General features: G+C 41.4%; 1 protein-coding gene across 1 annotated transcript; it reads left to right on the forward strand.

Annotated features, from left to right (window-relative positions):
• Positions 1-1,362: 1,362 nt before the first annotated feature.
• On the forward strand, positions 1,363-4,344 carry drd5a (dopamine receptor D5a). The gene is made up of 2 exons (XM_068594268.1): positions 1,363-3,244; positions 3,340-4,344. The coding sequence occupies exon 1, from the start codon at positions 1,640-1,642 to the stop codon at positions 3,020-3,022; it is 1,383 nt and encodes a 460-aa protein (XP_068450369.1). The 5' UTR covers positions 1,363-1,639; the 3' UTR covers positions 3,023-3,244; positions 3,340-4,344.
• Positions 4,345-14,265: the final 9,921 nt, after the last annotated feature.

Consider the following 14,265-nt stretch of genomic DNA (forward strand, 5'->3'; position numbering starts at 1 on the left):
GCCGCTTCTTACAAAAATCCGAATGAAGGCAAGAAGGAATAATAAACATTGTGACACAATAACATATATAAATATATATAAATATATATATATATATATATATATATATATATATATATATATATATATATATATATATATATATATATATATTTATCGTTCTGTGATTTTAAATGCAACAAAATGTATACATAAACTAAAAATTAAATGTTGTGCCGCGCACACGTTTCCTCCTGACATCCCGATATTATAGCCTACTCCAAAGAATTTGGCATCAGGGCGTCGGGAGATTAATTTTGACGTAGTGTCACAACGATTTGACAGGCACGCAGACACATCTAAAAATATCCTGTGACGTTTCGGAGCCGGAAACGGTGCTGCTGCTGTGACACGGACCAAGCACAGCGCACGGAGCTCCTGGCTCAACGTGGCCGCCTGTTTCGGGTCACTCTGTGAAGTTGGTAAACTATGACCTCCAATCGGCGGTCGCCAGAGGTCACACAACCGCCAACATTCAGTGATGAAAACAATATTGATTTATCCATCATGACATATATATATATATATATATATATATATATATATATATATATATATATATATATATATATATATATATATATATATATATATATATAGACACACACACACACACACACACACACACACACACACACACACACACACACACACACACACACACACACACATACAGACCGTGCCTTCACAGAATGTCTCTCTGAAGAGAGGGGTTTTCTTGTACAAGTCAAAGCTGGAAACGCCCCACGTGCTGCGTATATGCAATTAGTCAACAGGTCAAATCGTGAGAGTGTTTGCCCCGACACAGACAAACAGCACCATGGACAGCTCTGTCGGTGCAGTTCCTTTAGGCTGAATGTGCGTGCTTATACAGCCCGCCTTGATTATAAAGCGTTTGGATAGGTATGTCTGCAAACCTAGTACAACACATAAAATGCATGTAATAAACCCAGTATCTGCTTATGCTTTTGTCCATACAGTTCACATACACGTTGTTTCTGCATAACAGCAAACAACTCCGTTCCATTGTTACTCCTAACACTGCAGTGTTGCGTTATGTCAACTATGGATAAAGCGCACGGAGAGGATAGACAATTCATAACTGGTAGAAAGCTGTCAATTAATGTACAATTTCTAATAACGCACTTTGTAGTCCCCAAAAAGGTTTCGGGCTTCCTCACACCCGTTTTCTAACGCAGTGCGATGTTGTGCGTAACACCACCCACAAAGGAGGCGTGATGTGTGCGCCTCGCTCGAGTGGTTAGTGCGCGTTAGACTGTAGGGACTCCCCACTCACCCACGCTGTGCTCAGGCTACCTTGGACTGAGAAATTCGCAGAGGTAGCCAGGTCAGAAAACCGGACCTGCAAGGCTACACCATGCACTTGCCACTGCGTGCTGCGTTTCAGCCCCTCGGCGCACCTGGCACGACGCTCGGCACAGTTTTAAGGCGATCAATTCTCTCTTTCCGTACGTTTTGCACTCCACATCAGGCAGGCAGCCGAGCAGGTCAATGGGGAGAATACGGTGAATGGCTCATAACTGCGCTCGTGTCCGCGCATGGAGCAATGGACTGCAGTTTTACTTGAAGAAGCACTCACATGGAGAACCAGGCGAAGTATCTGTCATCGGTGCCGGGGATTGACACCGTGCCGGCACCGCTCGGAGAGATTATGTGGAACAGCACCGAAACGGAGGCAACAAAGGACGGGGGAAAGGATCTGATGGTGCGTACGCTGACGGGATGTCTGCTGTCCCTGCTCATCCTATGGACCCTGCTGGGGAACATCATGGTCTGCTCCGCGGTGTTGCGCTTCCGACACCTGCGGACCAAAGTGACCAACATTTTCATCGTCTCCCTGGCTCTATCGGATTTATTCGTGGCCATTCTGGTGATGCCATGGAAAGCTGTGGCAGAGGTGGCAGGGTACTGGCCATTCGGCACTTTCTGTAACGTCTGGGTAGCTTTTGACATTATGTGCTCCACCGCCTCCATCCTCAACCTCTGCATCATCAGCGTGGATAGATACTGGGCCATCTCCAGCCCCTTTCGCTACGAGAGGAAAATGACCCAGCGAGTTGCCTTTGTTATGATTAGTGTCACTTGGACGTTGTCTGTGCTCATTTCATTCATACCGGTCCAGCTAAACTGGCACAAAGCAAGCAGCGAAGACCTGGCTGGGACTCACAACTCTTCCACGAGTCTGCAGATAGAGGAAAATTGTGACTCCAGCCTGAGCAGAGAGTATGCTATATCCTCATCTTTGATAAGTTTCTATATTCCCGTGGCAATTATGATTGTGACTTACACCAGAATATACCGGATTGCACAAATACAAATACGAAGAATAGCCTCCCTGGAGAGAGCGGCCGAGCACGCGCAAAGTTGCAGGACAAACAGAATAGAGTGCCAACACCACAACACCTTGAAAACGTCGATAAAACGAGAAACCAAAGTGTTCAAAACTCTGTCGGTGATCATGGGTGTCTTTGTGTGTTGCTGGTTACCTTTCTTCATCCTAAACTGCATGGTCCCGTTCTGCGACAGACCGGCCGCTGACCGGGAGGCGGGTCTGCCCTGCGTCAGTGAGACGACTTTCGACGTCTTCGTGTGGTTCGGCTGGACCAACTCCTCCCTGAACCCAATAATTTACGCCTTCAACGCCGAGTTCAGGAAGGCCTTCGCCAGCCTCTTGGGCTGTCGCAATTTCTGCTCCAACACACCCGTGGAAACGGTGAACATCAGCAACGAGCTGGTCTCATACAATCAAGACACCCTCACTCACAAGGAAATCGCGAACGCATATGTCAACATGATCCCCAACGTGGTTGAATGTATCGAGCACGAAGAGACGTTTGACAGGATTTCACAGTTTTCTCACAACAACGAAATCGCCACAGACTCGGTCTGTGACTTGGAGGACTGCGAGGCAGACATCAGTCTGGACCGGATGTCACCGTTCACACCCAATGGATTACACTGACTCCAACCCTGTCTCCCCGTGCGTATTTGGATGTACTGATAATAATGTCATCGCTCATTCACCTCCTTTGTAACTGCTCCACACAAGGAGACAAGGGTCTAACTGAGCCGACCAGCGCCCTTTGCAGCTGATGAGGGATCAAGTGACTTGCTCATGGACACTTCAGCAGGGCGCACGTGTCTCTGTAGCCACCTCAGTCATCCTGCCCCTGCATTGCGTCATGTAAGACGCGTGGTGTTGTTGTCCTGTTCTAAAAAAAAGTGATGTGTTGGTGTTTATTTATATGACAAGTGAAGTCTGTGTTTGTGTGTTCATAGGTTTCGGTGTCGTTGAAGCTGTTGTTTACCGGAAGGCTTTATTTGGAGCGTCCGCGTTTCATATCCATCCACTTGGAAGGAAAAAAAAAATGTTCGTAAACTCTATTGAGGAATCATAATGGGAACCTTTTGCTGCTTAAACCTAGTATATCCAGTGCCCACCTCTCCACTGAGTAAGAAAACTGAGGGAAGCCTTACAGACAGTGCAGCCAAGATAGTTTTACTCAAATGCAGTCATTTCAACGCCTTATCTCATTTAAGGAATATGTTTGAGACGTGAAAGGAATGTGTCGTACGAAGTTACATGATGCCAAAATGCAGTATTAAAGAGTTTACCCACTGCACCTCCAGCGACTCCCTCAGCGTCCACCTTCTCTGCGCCATGGGCTGTTATGCAGTTTGATCATCAATTCTCAGATGGCCGCAAGGCTTGAATGGAGCAAATGGTACACAACCTTATGATTTGAACGTGGAAAAGTAAGCCTGTTTACACTGGAGTCACTAATCCAAATCAAAGAATTTTGACGAGAACCAGAAGTTTTTTCTAATAGTTGAAAGTGTGATGCTTTTCTGTGACCTTTCATTTATCATTGAGGCCAAAACTACTGAATGGTTCTACTTTCTTAGGTCAGCTCTAACCGACCGAGCAACAGAAAAAAGGAATCCAGGCTGTCATGAATGACCAAAGATTTTAAGGTGTGAATCAATACCTCCAGCACAATAAGGCTAGCGTCTCATCTACTAGGAATTGTTGCTATAGAAAGCACACACACACACACACACACACACACACACACACACACACACACACATGCACACACACACCCACACACCCAAACACACATGGCTATGGGCCAACACGACTGGATGTCGTACATCACCTCTCCAACACCTCTCTCTATCTTTGTACTGTACAGATGACCTGATCTGAATGTATACTACTGTCCTTTAAACAGTGAAGTGTGTCATCATTTGTCTAATAAAATGCTACCATGCTGAGAATAACTGAGTGCTCTGGTATCTTCCGTGAAGGTGACATTAGATTTTATGGGGTTTTACAAAGGGACAAACTTTTCAGGGTTGGTTGATTTTCACCTTTAGTCTGACTTTGATTTTATCTTTGCTCAGCAGGGACTTTACTGGCATGCATATTCACCTCTGACCCTTGTTCTTTGTGAAGGTTTTTCTTTTGGACCTTCCACGGACAGTTTGACAACGGAGTGACAAGAAATGTTGGCAGCGAAACAGAAAGCGAGGGATGATATGCAACAGAGGTCCTCGGTGGACTCAGACTAGGGGACATTGTTTTTACGTGGTGTACATCGTATCGGCTGCTGCTCCTCGAGGCTTCCTCAGAATTACCTGTCTTCCAGGTTCAGACAGCTGATATATTTATTCTGACAGAGGGTTACATCCAGCTGATCCAGCTGATAAGTGACAGTTGTGCTTGTATGTAACAAAATAAAAATGTCACGGCCAGAAGAAGCAGCAGTGTTCTTCATGGTGGGGTCTCAGTATTTGCCAGCACTCAGTAAGAGGCCTAATTGTCTTTGAAACAACATTAGTACTTTCATATGGTAAATGAAATAACGTTAATGATAACACATTTAGTCTTCCTGCCGACACAAAACTAAAAAATCCCATCACTGTTAGGGCTGAGCATGTATAGGTGGAAATATGAAATGTAGATTTTTGTGAATAAATATCTAAATGAAAACATGTATTCTCACCTATGTGATATACATATTTGCCTGAAATAGTTTTTTATTCTGGCTCCTACTTTAACGCTGGGCGCCAAGATTTTTTGAGTGACAGGTACAAACGGATGCAAAGATTAACAATTCACTGCTTCTCATTGCAAAAAGATGCATTAAGCATTTGTATATTAAACAGTGGAAGACAAACAAAGTCTGTGCCAGATGGGCTTCCTGGATATGAAATGGCTGCACACCAAAAAGAAGCCATTTGTTGCTGTATGTTAATTTTATAGCATGGCAAAAAAGACAAATATTACAAACAATATTACTGAATTGTATTTTGAAAACTGTGTGCACTTTGTCTGAGACAAAGTGTTTATGTTAACCCACACACTGCCTTATGCTGCAGTGGAGACTCAACAATCTGGTTGTTTTGGGGATAATATTGGCGCCACATTTTGTACAAAGAGGAAGACTGCATGGAATAAAAAAGACAATATCTCTCGTTAAGCATCTACGCAACATAAAAAAAAGATTACTGTGATACTTTATTTTTTATTAGAGCTTAATGCTAAATAGGTGAAGTTTTCTTTTATGTAAAAGTTACAACAAAGCAATGTCAAGACGTATTACAAGCAAAGCAGAATTGCTCTGCAGAAAATATGTTAGTGAATATTATATAGATTTGAGGCAGTGACACATCAATTCATGACCAGTGATTAAGGTTAGCTCGTGGTGAAGCACATTTGAATGATTTGATTGTGATGCCACTCTCACTGCATTGGACATAGAGGCCACACATGTGGGCCCATGTGCTCACTTTGTCTCTTTCTTAATACAACACAATACAAATCCTTATCTCTCAAATGAATGCCGTAAAGCGAGAAAAAGTCTTAAAGTGGCATCAAATGGAAACACTCAAGAATAGCAGGCTATAGTACTGGAGTACACAAGTCCCTTTCATCATATGCACAAAGAGACAAAATGAAGTCTCTCCCAGGAAATAATGCCTCATAATTTCTCAATTATGGTCACATTCAAGTCCTGTAATCTTTCAGAAAGGTGTTGTTGTAGTGCAAGCCATATTTGACCCGTTTTCAAATGCTGAAAATAGCCTGCATAAAGCCTTATGATGTAACTCAGGCAATGCAATTGAGTGATGGACATTTAATCTAGAGATAGACATGTAAATGTGCTGTAACGCTCAATGACACCACTGTTTTCCTGTGGTGTCTCTTAAAAAACATCTGTTATTTACCCATCGTTGGAAGCAATTTTGCACAGCTGCAAGGGGAATTAGACTTAGACAACAATACAACAGCATTTTCACTGAAACCCCGTGACAGTGTTTCAGTTGCTCACCTCCATGTTGCTGATCTGTGTTTCAGCCATGATATGAGATGGAAGAGGTTGGGATGAATCATAGATCAAGTTGTGATTCACACCTGAAACAACCTGACAAAATGTGATTACACTCAAGATAGATGATGATGTCGGAGAAATTTTTATTAAAGTAGAAGATGGATGGATGCACTTTGACACTGCATTAAAACAGTTGGGCTAACATGCTGGGTTTATTCGAAGGTCAGCATTTCCAATACTGGAACATCTGCATGTGGCTGCTGCTAATTTAATTTAAGGGAAACTGGAGTGTTGATGCTGAATATTTTATTTAAAACATTTAATCATGTACTGAGGCTTTTTCTGAGCATTGACTAAATGAGTAGAGCACAATGAATAATTTCTGGGGGATTGGTGTTAAAGGATTGGGGTTGACTTGCTTTCTGTGTTTGATCCCCGCGTGGAAGAGATATGAAAGGTGGTTTGACCTCGATATTCAGATGTGACAGGAGGGCTGCAGATGAGGTGGAGGCTGGCTTAGGGGGGTTACACCATCCGTCAGAATACATTTATCAGAATCCCTGCACACACACACACACACACACACACACACACACACACACACACACACACACACACACACACACATTTATAACACACTAATACAATATTGTAAAAGACATTTGTCAATACCGTGACTTCCATTAATTTCCAGGAGACTTACCCTTAACCCCACCAGTGCAGTCGTGATACGATCTTATTGCAATTCCGAACCTTTTGTGATTTACTGTTATTTCTTTTAGCATATTATGTAGTTTGTCAATAAGTGTGTCATCGAATAAGATCTAGTTTTTACTTTGTTCCTCTCAATTTGCAGCAAAATGATTCTGTCAGTCCAGCAGACAGAAGCCAGCACTACAAAGATGTCATTAATGTGGCAACATGCGCTTGACAAACGGAAGTGTTTGTTTTACCGTCAGAGTCCAATCCTGCTGACGTCGACTGCACCATATAGACAACTCAGCACCCTGTAGTGGACTGAAAAAGCAATTACTAACAGAAGGTTTACTTTGTATTGTAATTTGTGATGTCCTACTCTAACATTTTCATGTCACGAAGAAATATCCAGTTTCACTATTAACCAGAATATTTTCTAATGTATTGGTAAAATATGTATAACCATATTATGCATAACAATGTGTCTTTGTTGTGAACCTAAAACTTAAAATTTACTGGGCCTACGCTTTCCCTAGTTACCTGCAGAGTAAAGAAAGTTGAGATTATGCAATAAACAGGAACATATTGAAACAGCTCGCCTTACCCAAAGCGGCCTGTCTCACCGAGGATGCGATCGAAACTGTCTAAAAGCGAACTCATAAGCCCCCTTGGGTGCGATGCACGTAGGAGATAACTTGTTGGTGTGTATATAGAGAAGCTTGTGTGATACAATACTTACCACAGACTGCCGAACATACAGATGTTGTAACATCTTCTCTTGTTGATTCCAACAGGGTTTTATTCATTTTCAATACTTAATTTCAAGTTCAGCTTCCTCTCCCGATGATGTAAGAGATTTTCTACAACACTAATTAGCCTATGGCCATTAAACTAAAATGTGTATATTATCATGCACCACCGTGCAGCACCACCGTCCACCATTAGTCGTTTTCATTGTTTATTATATAAGCTGCTTAGAACTATTGTCAGCAAGATAAACAGGTAATGTTTGTGGTGTAGCGGCTAGCACAGTCACCTCACAGCAAGAGAGCTCAGTGTTCGATCCGGAGTTTGCACGTTCTTCCCGTGGCCGTGTGGGTTCCCTCCTTGTTCTCCAGCTGTCTCTCACAATCCAAAGACATGCAGGTTAGTTTAATTGGAGACTCTAAAATGTCCCGTGAGTGTGAATGGTTGTCGCTCTCTTTATGGGCTCTGAGATAAACTGGCCAACTGTCCAGGCCAGGGTGAACACACAATGTCATCTGGGCCCGCCCCCCCGAAAGGGATAAGCCGTTTGGATAATGGAATGGAACATTGCTCGAATGCACCTCGATGCAACACAATGTAACACAATGAAACCTCCATAAGGGCACAGGTCTGCCTGTGTACTTAACAACAGCAGCTGTTGCTCCAAACATTACGAGCTCCTCTGCCGATTTAAACGCGGCTTTGGTGTTCAAATGTATCGTTATCAGAACTAGAAAGCATTAATGCCAATTTCCAGATCGCATATTTCAGATCACTATTTGCCTTTTGTGTGTCGGTCATCGGTATTCATGCAACACTGTCACGCAAAAAATATTGCAATTAGGAAAAACAAAACAAAAACAAGTCTTCATCCTAAAATGCAATGATTTGTGTAAAATGCATGTCCGCATAAGGATGATGAATCCCCACGTTGTGGCTGTGTAAACAGATTTATGTCTCCCACTCACACACAAAGACATTCTGTGTTTGTTTCACTATCTCTTCTCAATTCTCTGCACGCTTCCTTCTTCCTTATCTGCAAATGGGTTCAATCATCCAAGGAAAAGCAAAAAAGGCAGTTCAGCTTCCTCTTTCCTTCACTTTTCAAAAAAGCAAAGGTGAACAGCAAAGCTGAACAGCGCATAAACGCTGAGTAAATTAACACCTTAATTACTGTAAATACAGCTTGACCTATATTATTAGATATTCCACGACTGACTTGGATGTAACATTGCCAATCTTAGTGTCCCGCCCACCACCTCACACACCTACACTTCCATGCTTCACTTTACACTGTGACTTTTTCCAACTATGTCTTTTTAATGATCGCACGTTTTATCCTCGTGAGGAACGAAACTGTCTGATGGAGGCTTGCTCTTTTGACCTGCATCGTTAAAGAAGAGACTTCATGTGGATTGAAGTTGTTGATGTAGCTCTGTATGAGAGCAGCTCAGCTTTGAAGATCAGACGTTTTGCTTTGAAACTCCTTCTTTGGGCCTCTCCATGCCGTCCCATTTGCTTCCTATCTTTGACGTAGTCTGTAGTGTTGAGTTACTTTCAGTGAGCTTGAATGGAGAGGAAGACGGGTGTCTCTTTCACCAAGGGGCACTGGTCCAGCCCGCATGTTCGGTCCGTGGCACATACTCTCATTTCAGAATAAAACCTTCTGCTCTTTCCTGCTGATGGCAAATGTCCAAATATTCAAAGAAAATGTTTTAAGGATTTGTTGCTTTGTTGCATCCTCTGTTTTACATCATTTATTTTTAACCGTGAGCTATTTAGTAATGGAATATATTGTGTATATATTATATAGACAGCTTCTATCAGATAAAAAGTTATCACACAGACAATAATGAACAATGCCGAGGCTTGAAATGATGTGCCCAGGCAGTAATAGCTTGTCAGCAAATTGTTCCATCAGAAACACCACAGAGCAAATGACCTGCACAGACTCTGCATGAGAGCGAAGGCAATGAGGCAAGAGTTATATCAATTTACAGGAAGTATGAAAACATTTACTGCATGAGGTATAAAATGCTCCCCGCTGACCTTTGAGAGATATAGAAGAGAGAGGAGGCTGGATACTTGTAGTACAAAGAGCTTTAACTCTTCCCGTGGTTGTAATTCAATCATCTGGGGACAGTGACTCAGCATCCCCTCCCTGTCATCGGTCAGACAGTGATAAAGTATTGCTTAATCTGCAGAAAGGTTCATATGATGGGGTCTTGTGCACATTTGCGGTACAGTTGAACAGCTCTGTCGACCCAGATTAATTTCTAATTATTTACTCAGTTATTGTTATTATTGGATTTTGTTTCAACTGGTTATTTATCTATTAAATGAGTCTTTCATGTCACGGTGGAATTTGAAAACACCATTTATCTATGAGAATTGACCATAGCAGCATAACTAAATGTCTGCTGGGTTTTTAATCCACTAAATGCCTCTTTTGTTTGCCTCTTGGTTTGTTATCTTCTCCAGTTCTTTGTGGGACTTGCAGAACCATGAAATCCTTCAAAAAGGTTATCGCTATATGTTTGCCTCCTAAAGAAGTGTGAGGTCAGTTGTCCAAGGGAGTGACTTTGCACTGTCAGGCAGGTCATTGTCTTTTGGTCGAAAGTAGACAAACATGATCGTGCTTTCTCCAAATGAGACAATGACAAATGTGACAACAATTACTGCTGTAAAGCAACAAGATTAATTATCATAACATCTATTAATCTGGTGCAGAATTGTTTGTGTTGCTGTCTCTCACGGGTCTACTTTCACTCTGTGATAATGGAGTGAGTTGATTTATGAGCAGAGAGGACTGAGATTTTGTTACAGCTGCTTTGAAAAGACCAAACTCAGAGCTGCTCCGCAGAGTCTTGGAAGGTCATTGATTTAGTAAACAATATGGAAGTTTCCATAATGAGTATATTTGGCTGCAGTTAATAAATGAACTATCGGTTCACAAGGTGTTTAAAAAATATATATTTATTTTAACTTGATCCACATTCAATGTGCATGACATGGATCCCTTGAGTTATTGCAATTAATCCTCACGGGGAAATTAATGTATGTAATTACAACACTCAATAGTTAAATAGTTTATTGATGTATCTTAATAGCCTCAACTATTGTGTAATAGCTTGCATCTAATGTTTAGCATGTTTAGTTTATGGACACTTTTTAAAAAATCTTTCAATACTATAGAATAAAAAAACCTATGCTCATCAAACATGTTAGTGACTGATATTGTCTGACTACTTTGGTTAAGCTTGATTCAAACAAGTAACTTTTAGTTTGATTAAACAACCTTTTTGAAAAAGTGACAACCCTAACAAGTGCATACAATGAAACCGTAATGAAACCGGAAGTAAAGTCTTGTGCTCTGTTGCCTATCATGTAGCTTTGGTTGTTGAAATGCACATTTGCTTTCCAAAATGAAGGGACCTGAAAGGGATCTGTAAAAATGAATTCTGCCGCAGCCTTAAGGTTCTCCTCTGCAGATTAATGCAGAGATATTGTCAGCGACAAAAGAGAAAGTCTAATCCCACTGGTGCGCTTAATAAGCCTTCCCCACCTCTGCCAAAGTTATCCAGCTAAAGTCAATTATTTCCTCCCGTTCATTATGCTGTTCAGTACCTGCAAAGAACACCTGTCCTTTCCTCTGGGAAGGAACACAAGAGAAAGATTATACATTTGAAAGGACCTGCCTAATCATTAATGTTGAAATAATAGCTTATATTTGAAGGATGATGCTGCATATTAGGGTGAAGAGTTCAACTTGTGTAATTGTTCTGACAAAATACCTTTCTGTTTTGTTAATTCTTCATCACATCATGAAACTTCATGTCACGACTGACAGCAATTATTATTCATGTATGGCTTATTAGGCAGAAGCTGGGACAGAGTAACATGCTGACCTTTTTTAATCTTTCATAGTGCTTGGGATTGACCCAGCACTGAATGAAGAGAGCAGGTTATTTTCAAGAATGCCTGCGGTCATGTATTGCCAAGTTTTCAACTCTGCTTGTCTTGTCTCCAGAAGCTTCAGAAACCCTGTCTCCTTCATTATGTAACCCTCAGTGAGAAGGTGAACAGATGTGGCTTTACATGTTGTCTTCATTCTGTGCATGTGCAAGATAGTCTCAGTATAGCTTTTGGGCTGGACATGCAGCTTTACGGCATCCAACAATTATGAAGAATTAAAACAACAAGAACACGCTAGCGCTCATCTTTCAGAGATGTATAGAGAGATTGTGGGAACAGCCATCTTATCAAGACCTCACTGATCATGTTCTCCAAACTCCATTTAGGCACTGATTATTTAGATCAATGTCTTCTAATCAAAAGGCTTATTAGTCTGCAGTCTATGCTGTCTGCATGCATGCAATTATAATCTGAGAAATGTTCCTTCCAGTTTATAATTGCCATTCAGTCCCACAGGACCACTTTTGAAGAAGTCATTGTTATATCAGGTACCAACCCAACCAAGCATGCAATTTATATGCGGGAGGTTGACAATCACACTGCATCCTGTCTCCCCTGGTCCTCATAGCGATCGGCTAATTGCTATCAAGTTGTGATCGACTGACAAACAACTCAACATTTCCTGATGAAATGTCATTATATAACGGAAATCTTCATTAGTCTTGAAGGGTGAGATACAACATATGATACACCAAGCAAACAATTACATGTTACCTGATTTCGTTAATAATGTGGAAGATGTTATGCAATGTGGAAAACAATTGTCTGATTTATGGGTAATCTTTGGGGAATTCAATAAAACGAATACCATCTAGTGTTAGGAAAAAAAATACCCCACGACTCCTTTCTCTGTCGTTGAAACTGGTCTCTGGAGGACAAAGGTGCAAATCTTCAACCGACCACAAAGTGAAAGTGTGTTGAAAGTCCTTGCAACACCTCTAGGAATATGACAAAGGCAGCAAGTAGAAAGAGTATACTATATTTTTTTAAAGAAATTATGCTGAATATGATTAATTAACTTGGTCCTTCAGTTAGGAAGCAAATTAAATTGGAATCAATCTGGAAAAATCCTCTCTCAAAATAGGCAGGGGCCTCTTTCTCAGACCATGTCATCTTTTGAAGCAGCAGCAGGGTGGTGGAGGAGGACGGCGGGTGGAGACGGTGTGTAACTGATCTGTGGTACTGTGGCAAGCCCATAGCATTTAATAGAAGAGGTCACAGCAATTGGTAATATCACAGCGATTGGTAATATCAATAATTGCTTATTGACTAGAACTCCAAACTTACATATTCCAAATGTAGTTTTAACTAATTAAACGATAGCTACAATTCAAAATGATAATTATTGAAATGCGCAAATAATTTCTTTCAAGTGGAAATGCTCAATGAGATATTGTAACTTCAACTGTTTTATTGTACCATTGACTTCTATTCAAATTTGATATCAGATATTTCGTATAACTGTATAATCAATTTTGATATGCTATATTTCCAAGTCCACGTATCCATAATGTCACTGGTAAGTAAGTTACAGTGAGTTGGTAATTATTACAAAATGGACACTGACAGGTTGAGCAAGACCCGGAGCCAAAGATATAAGAAAGGGACTTTTAGATCTTTTAAATTAAATTCTGACTAGTCACAATTCAATTATTGATATTCCATCTTGGAATTGTGACTACAAACAATGTAATTTCAGATATCTAGAATTGTATTTCAGATATCTGAAATACAATTTTGACATGTGAAAATGTAATTTCCATTATAGTTCAAAATAAGTTGCTACCGGTCAGGCTTGCTGATTAAATGTTAAAAAGGTTGCCATAGTGGCGCTGTGCTGTCTCGCTGAATTCTGACCTGTGACGATTCGGGGAGACAGCCATGTTTTATCAGTGGCAGGTAGGTGGGCAGTGGCGAGCGCTTTGCTGTCTTCTGAAACCGAGAAATCGGGTTGCAAGCCCTGTCGACTGACACAGCAGCAGATATATATATGCGTGTGTGTGAGTTGGGGAAGTGCAAGTGTGTGCCTTGGTTTGCTCAGAGAGAACAGGCGTAGTCAAAGGCGATGCAGGGTTCAGAGCAGCAGCAGAGGCAAGAGCTCTGGCTGTGCTGCTCACCTGCTGCTGGCCTTCAGTCAGCTCACCAAACATTTAGAGACACGGGAAACAGGACTCTCAGTGCAGCTCCCTGCATCATGTGGCTGAATCCAGTGCTTGCAAGGAAACTGGGACTGATTGATTTGCCTTCTTAGGAGGAATATAGTCATATATTCGCTATATTAACAACATGCAAGTAATTTGGAGTCTCTTTATTACGCAACAAAGGCTGCATTTCCGTATGAAATATCCCACCACATGTGCTATTGACGTGCCTTTAAGAATAATACAAGCAGTGGTTGAGTACGCGTTTAAAAAGTGGTTATAATATTTTCTTGACAACAAATGGACTA

The sequence above is a fragment of the Clinocottus analis genome, unplaced genomic scaffold (genome assembly GCF_023055335.1).
Source record: "Clinocottus analis isolate CAN_PGR_092001 unplaced genomic scaffold, fCliAna1.0.p SCAF_3, whole genome shotgun sequence".
Classification (NCBI taxonomy): Eukaryota; Metazoa; Chordata; class Actinopteri; order Perciformes; family Cottidae; genus Clinocottus; species Clinocottus analis.

Bases quoted from the DNA above. Each gene is read 5' to 3' on its own strand.
- drd5a (XM_068594268.1), top strand. From the start codon at position 1,640: ATGGAGAACCAGGCGAAGTATCTGTCATCGGTGCCGGGGATTGACACC.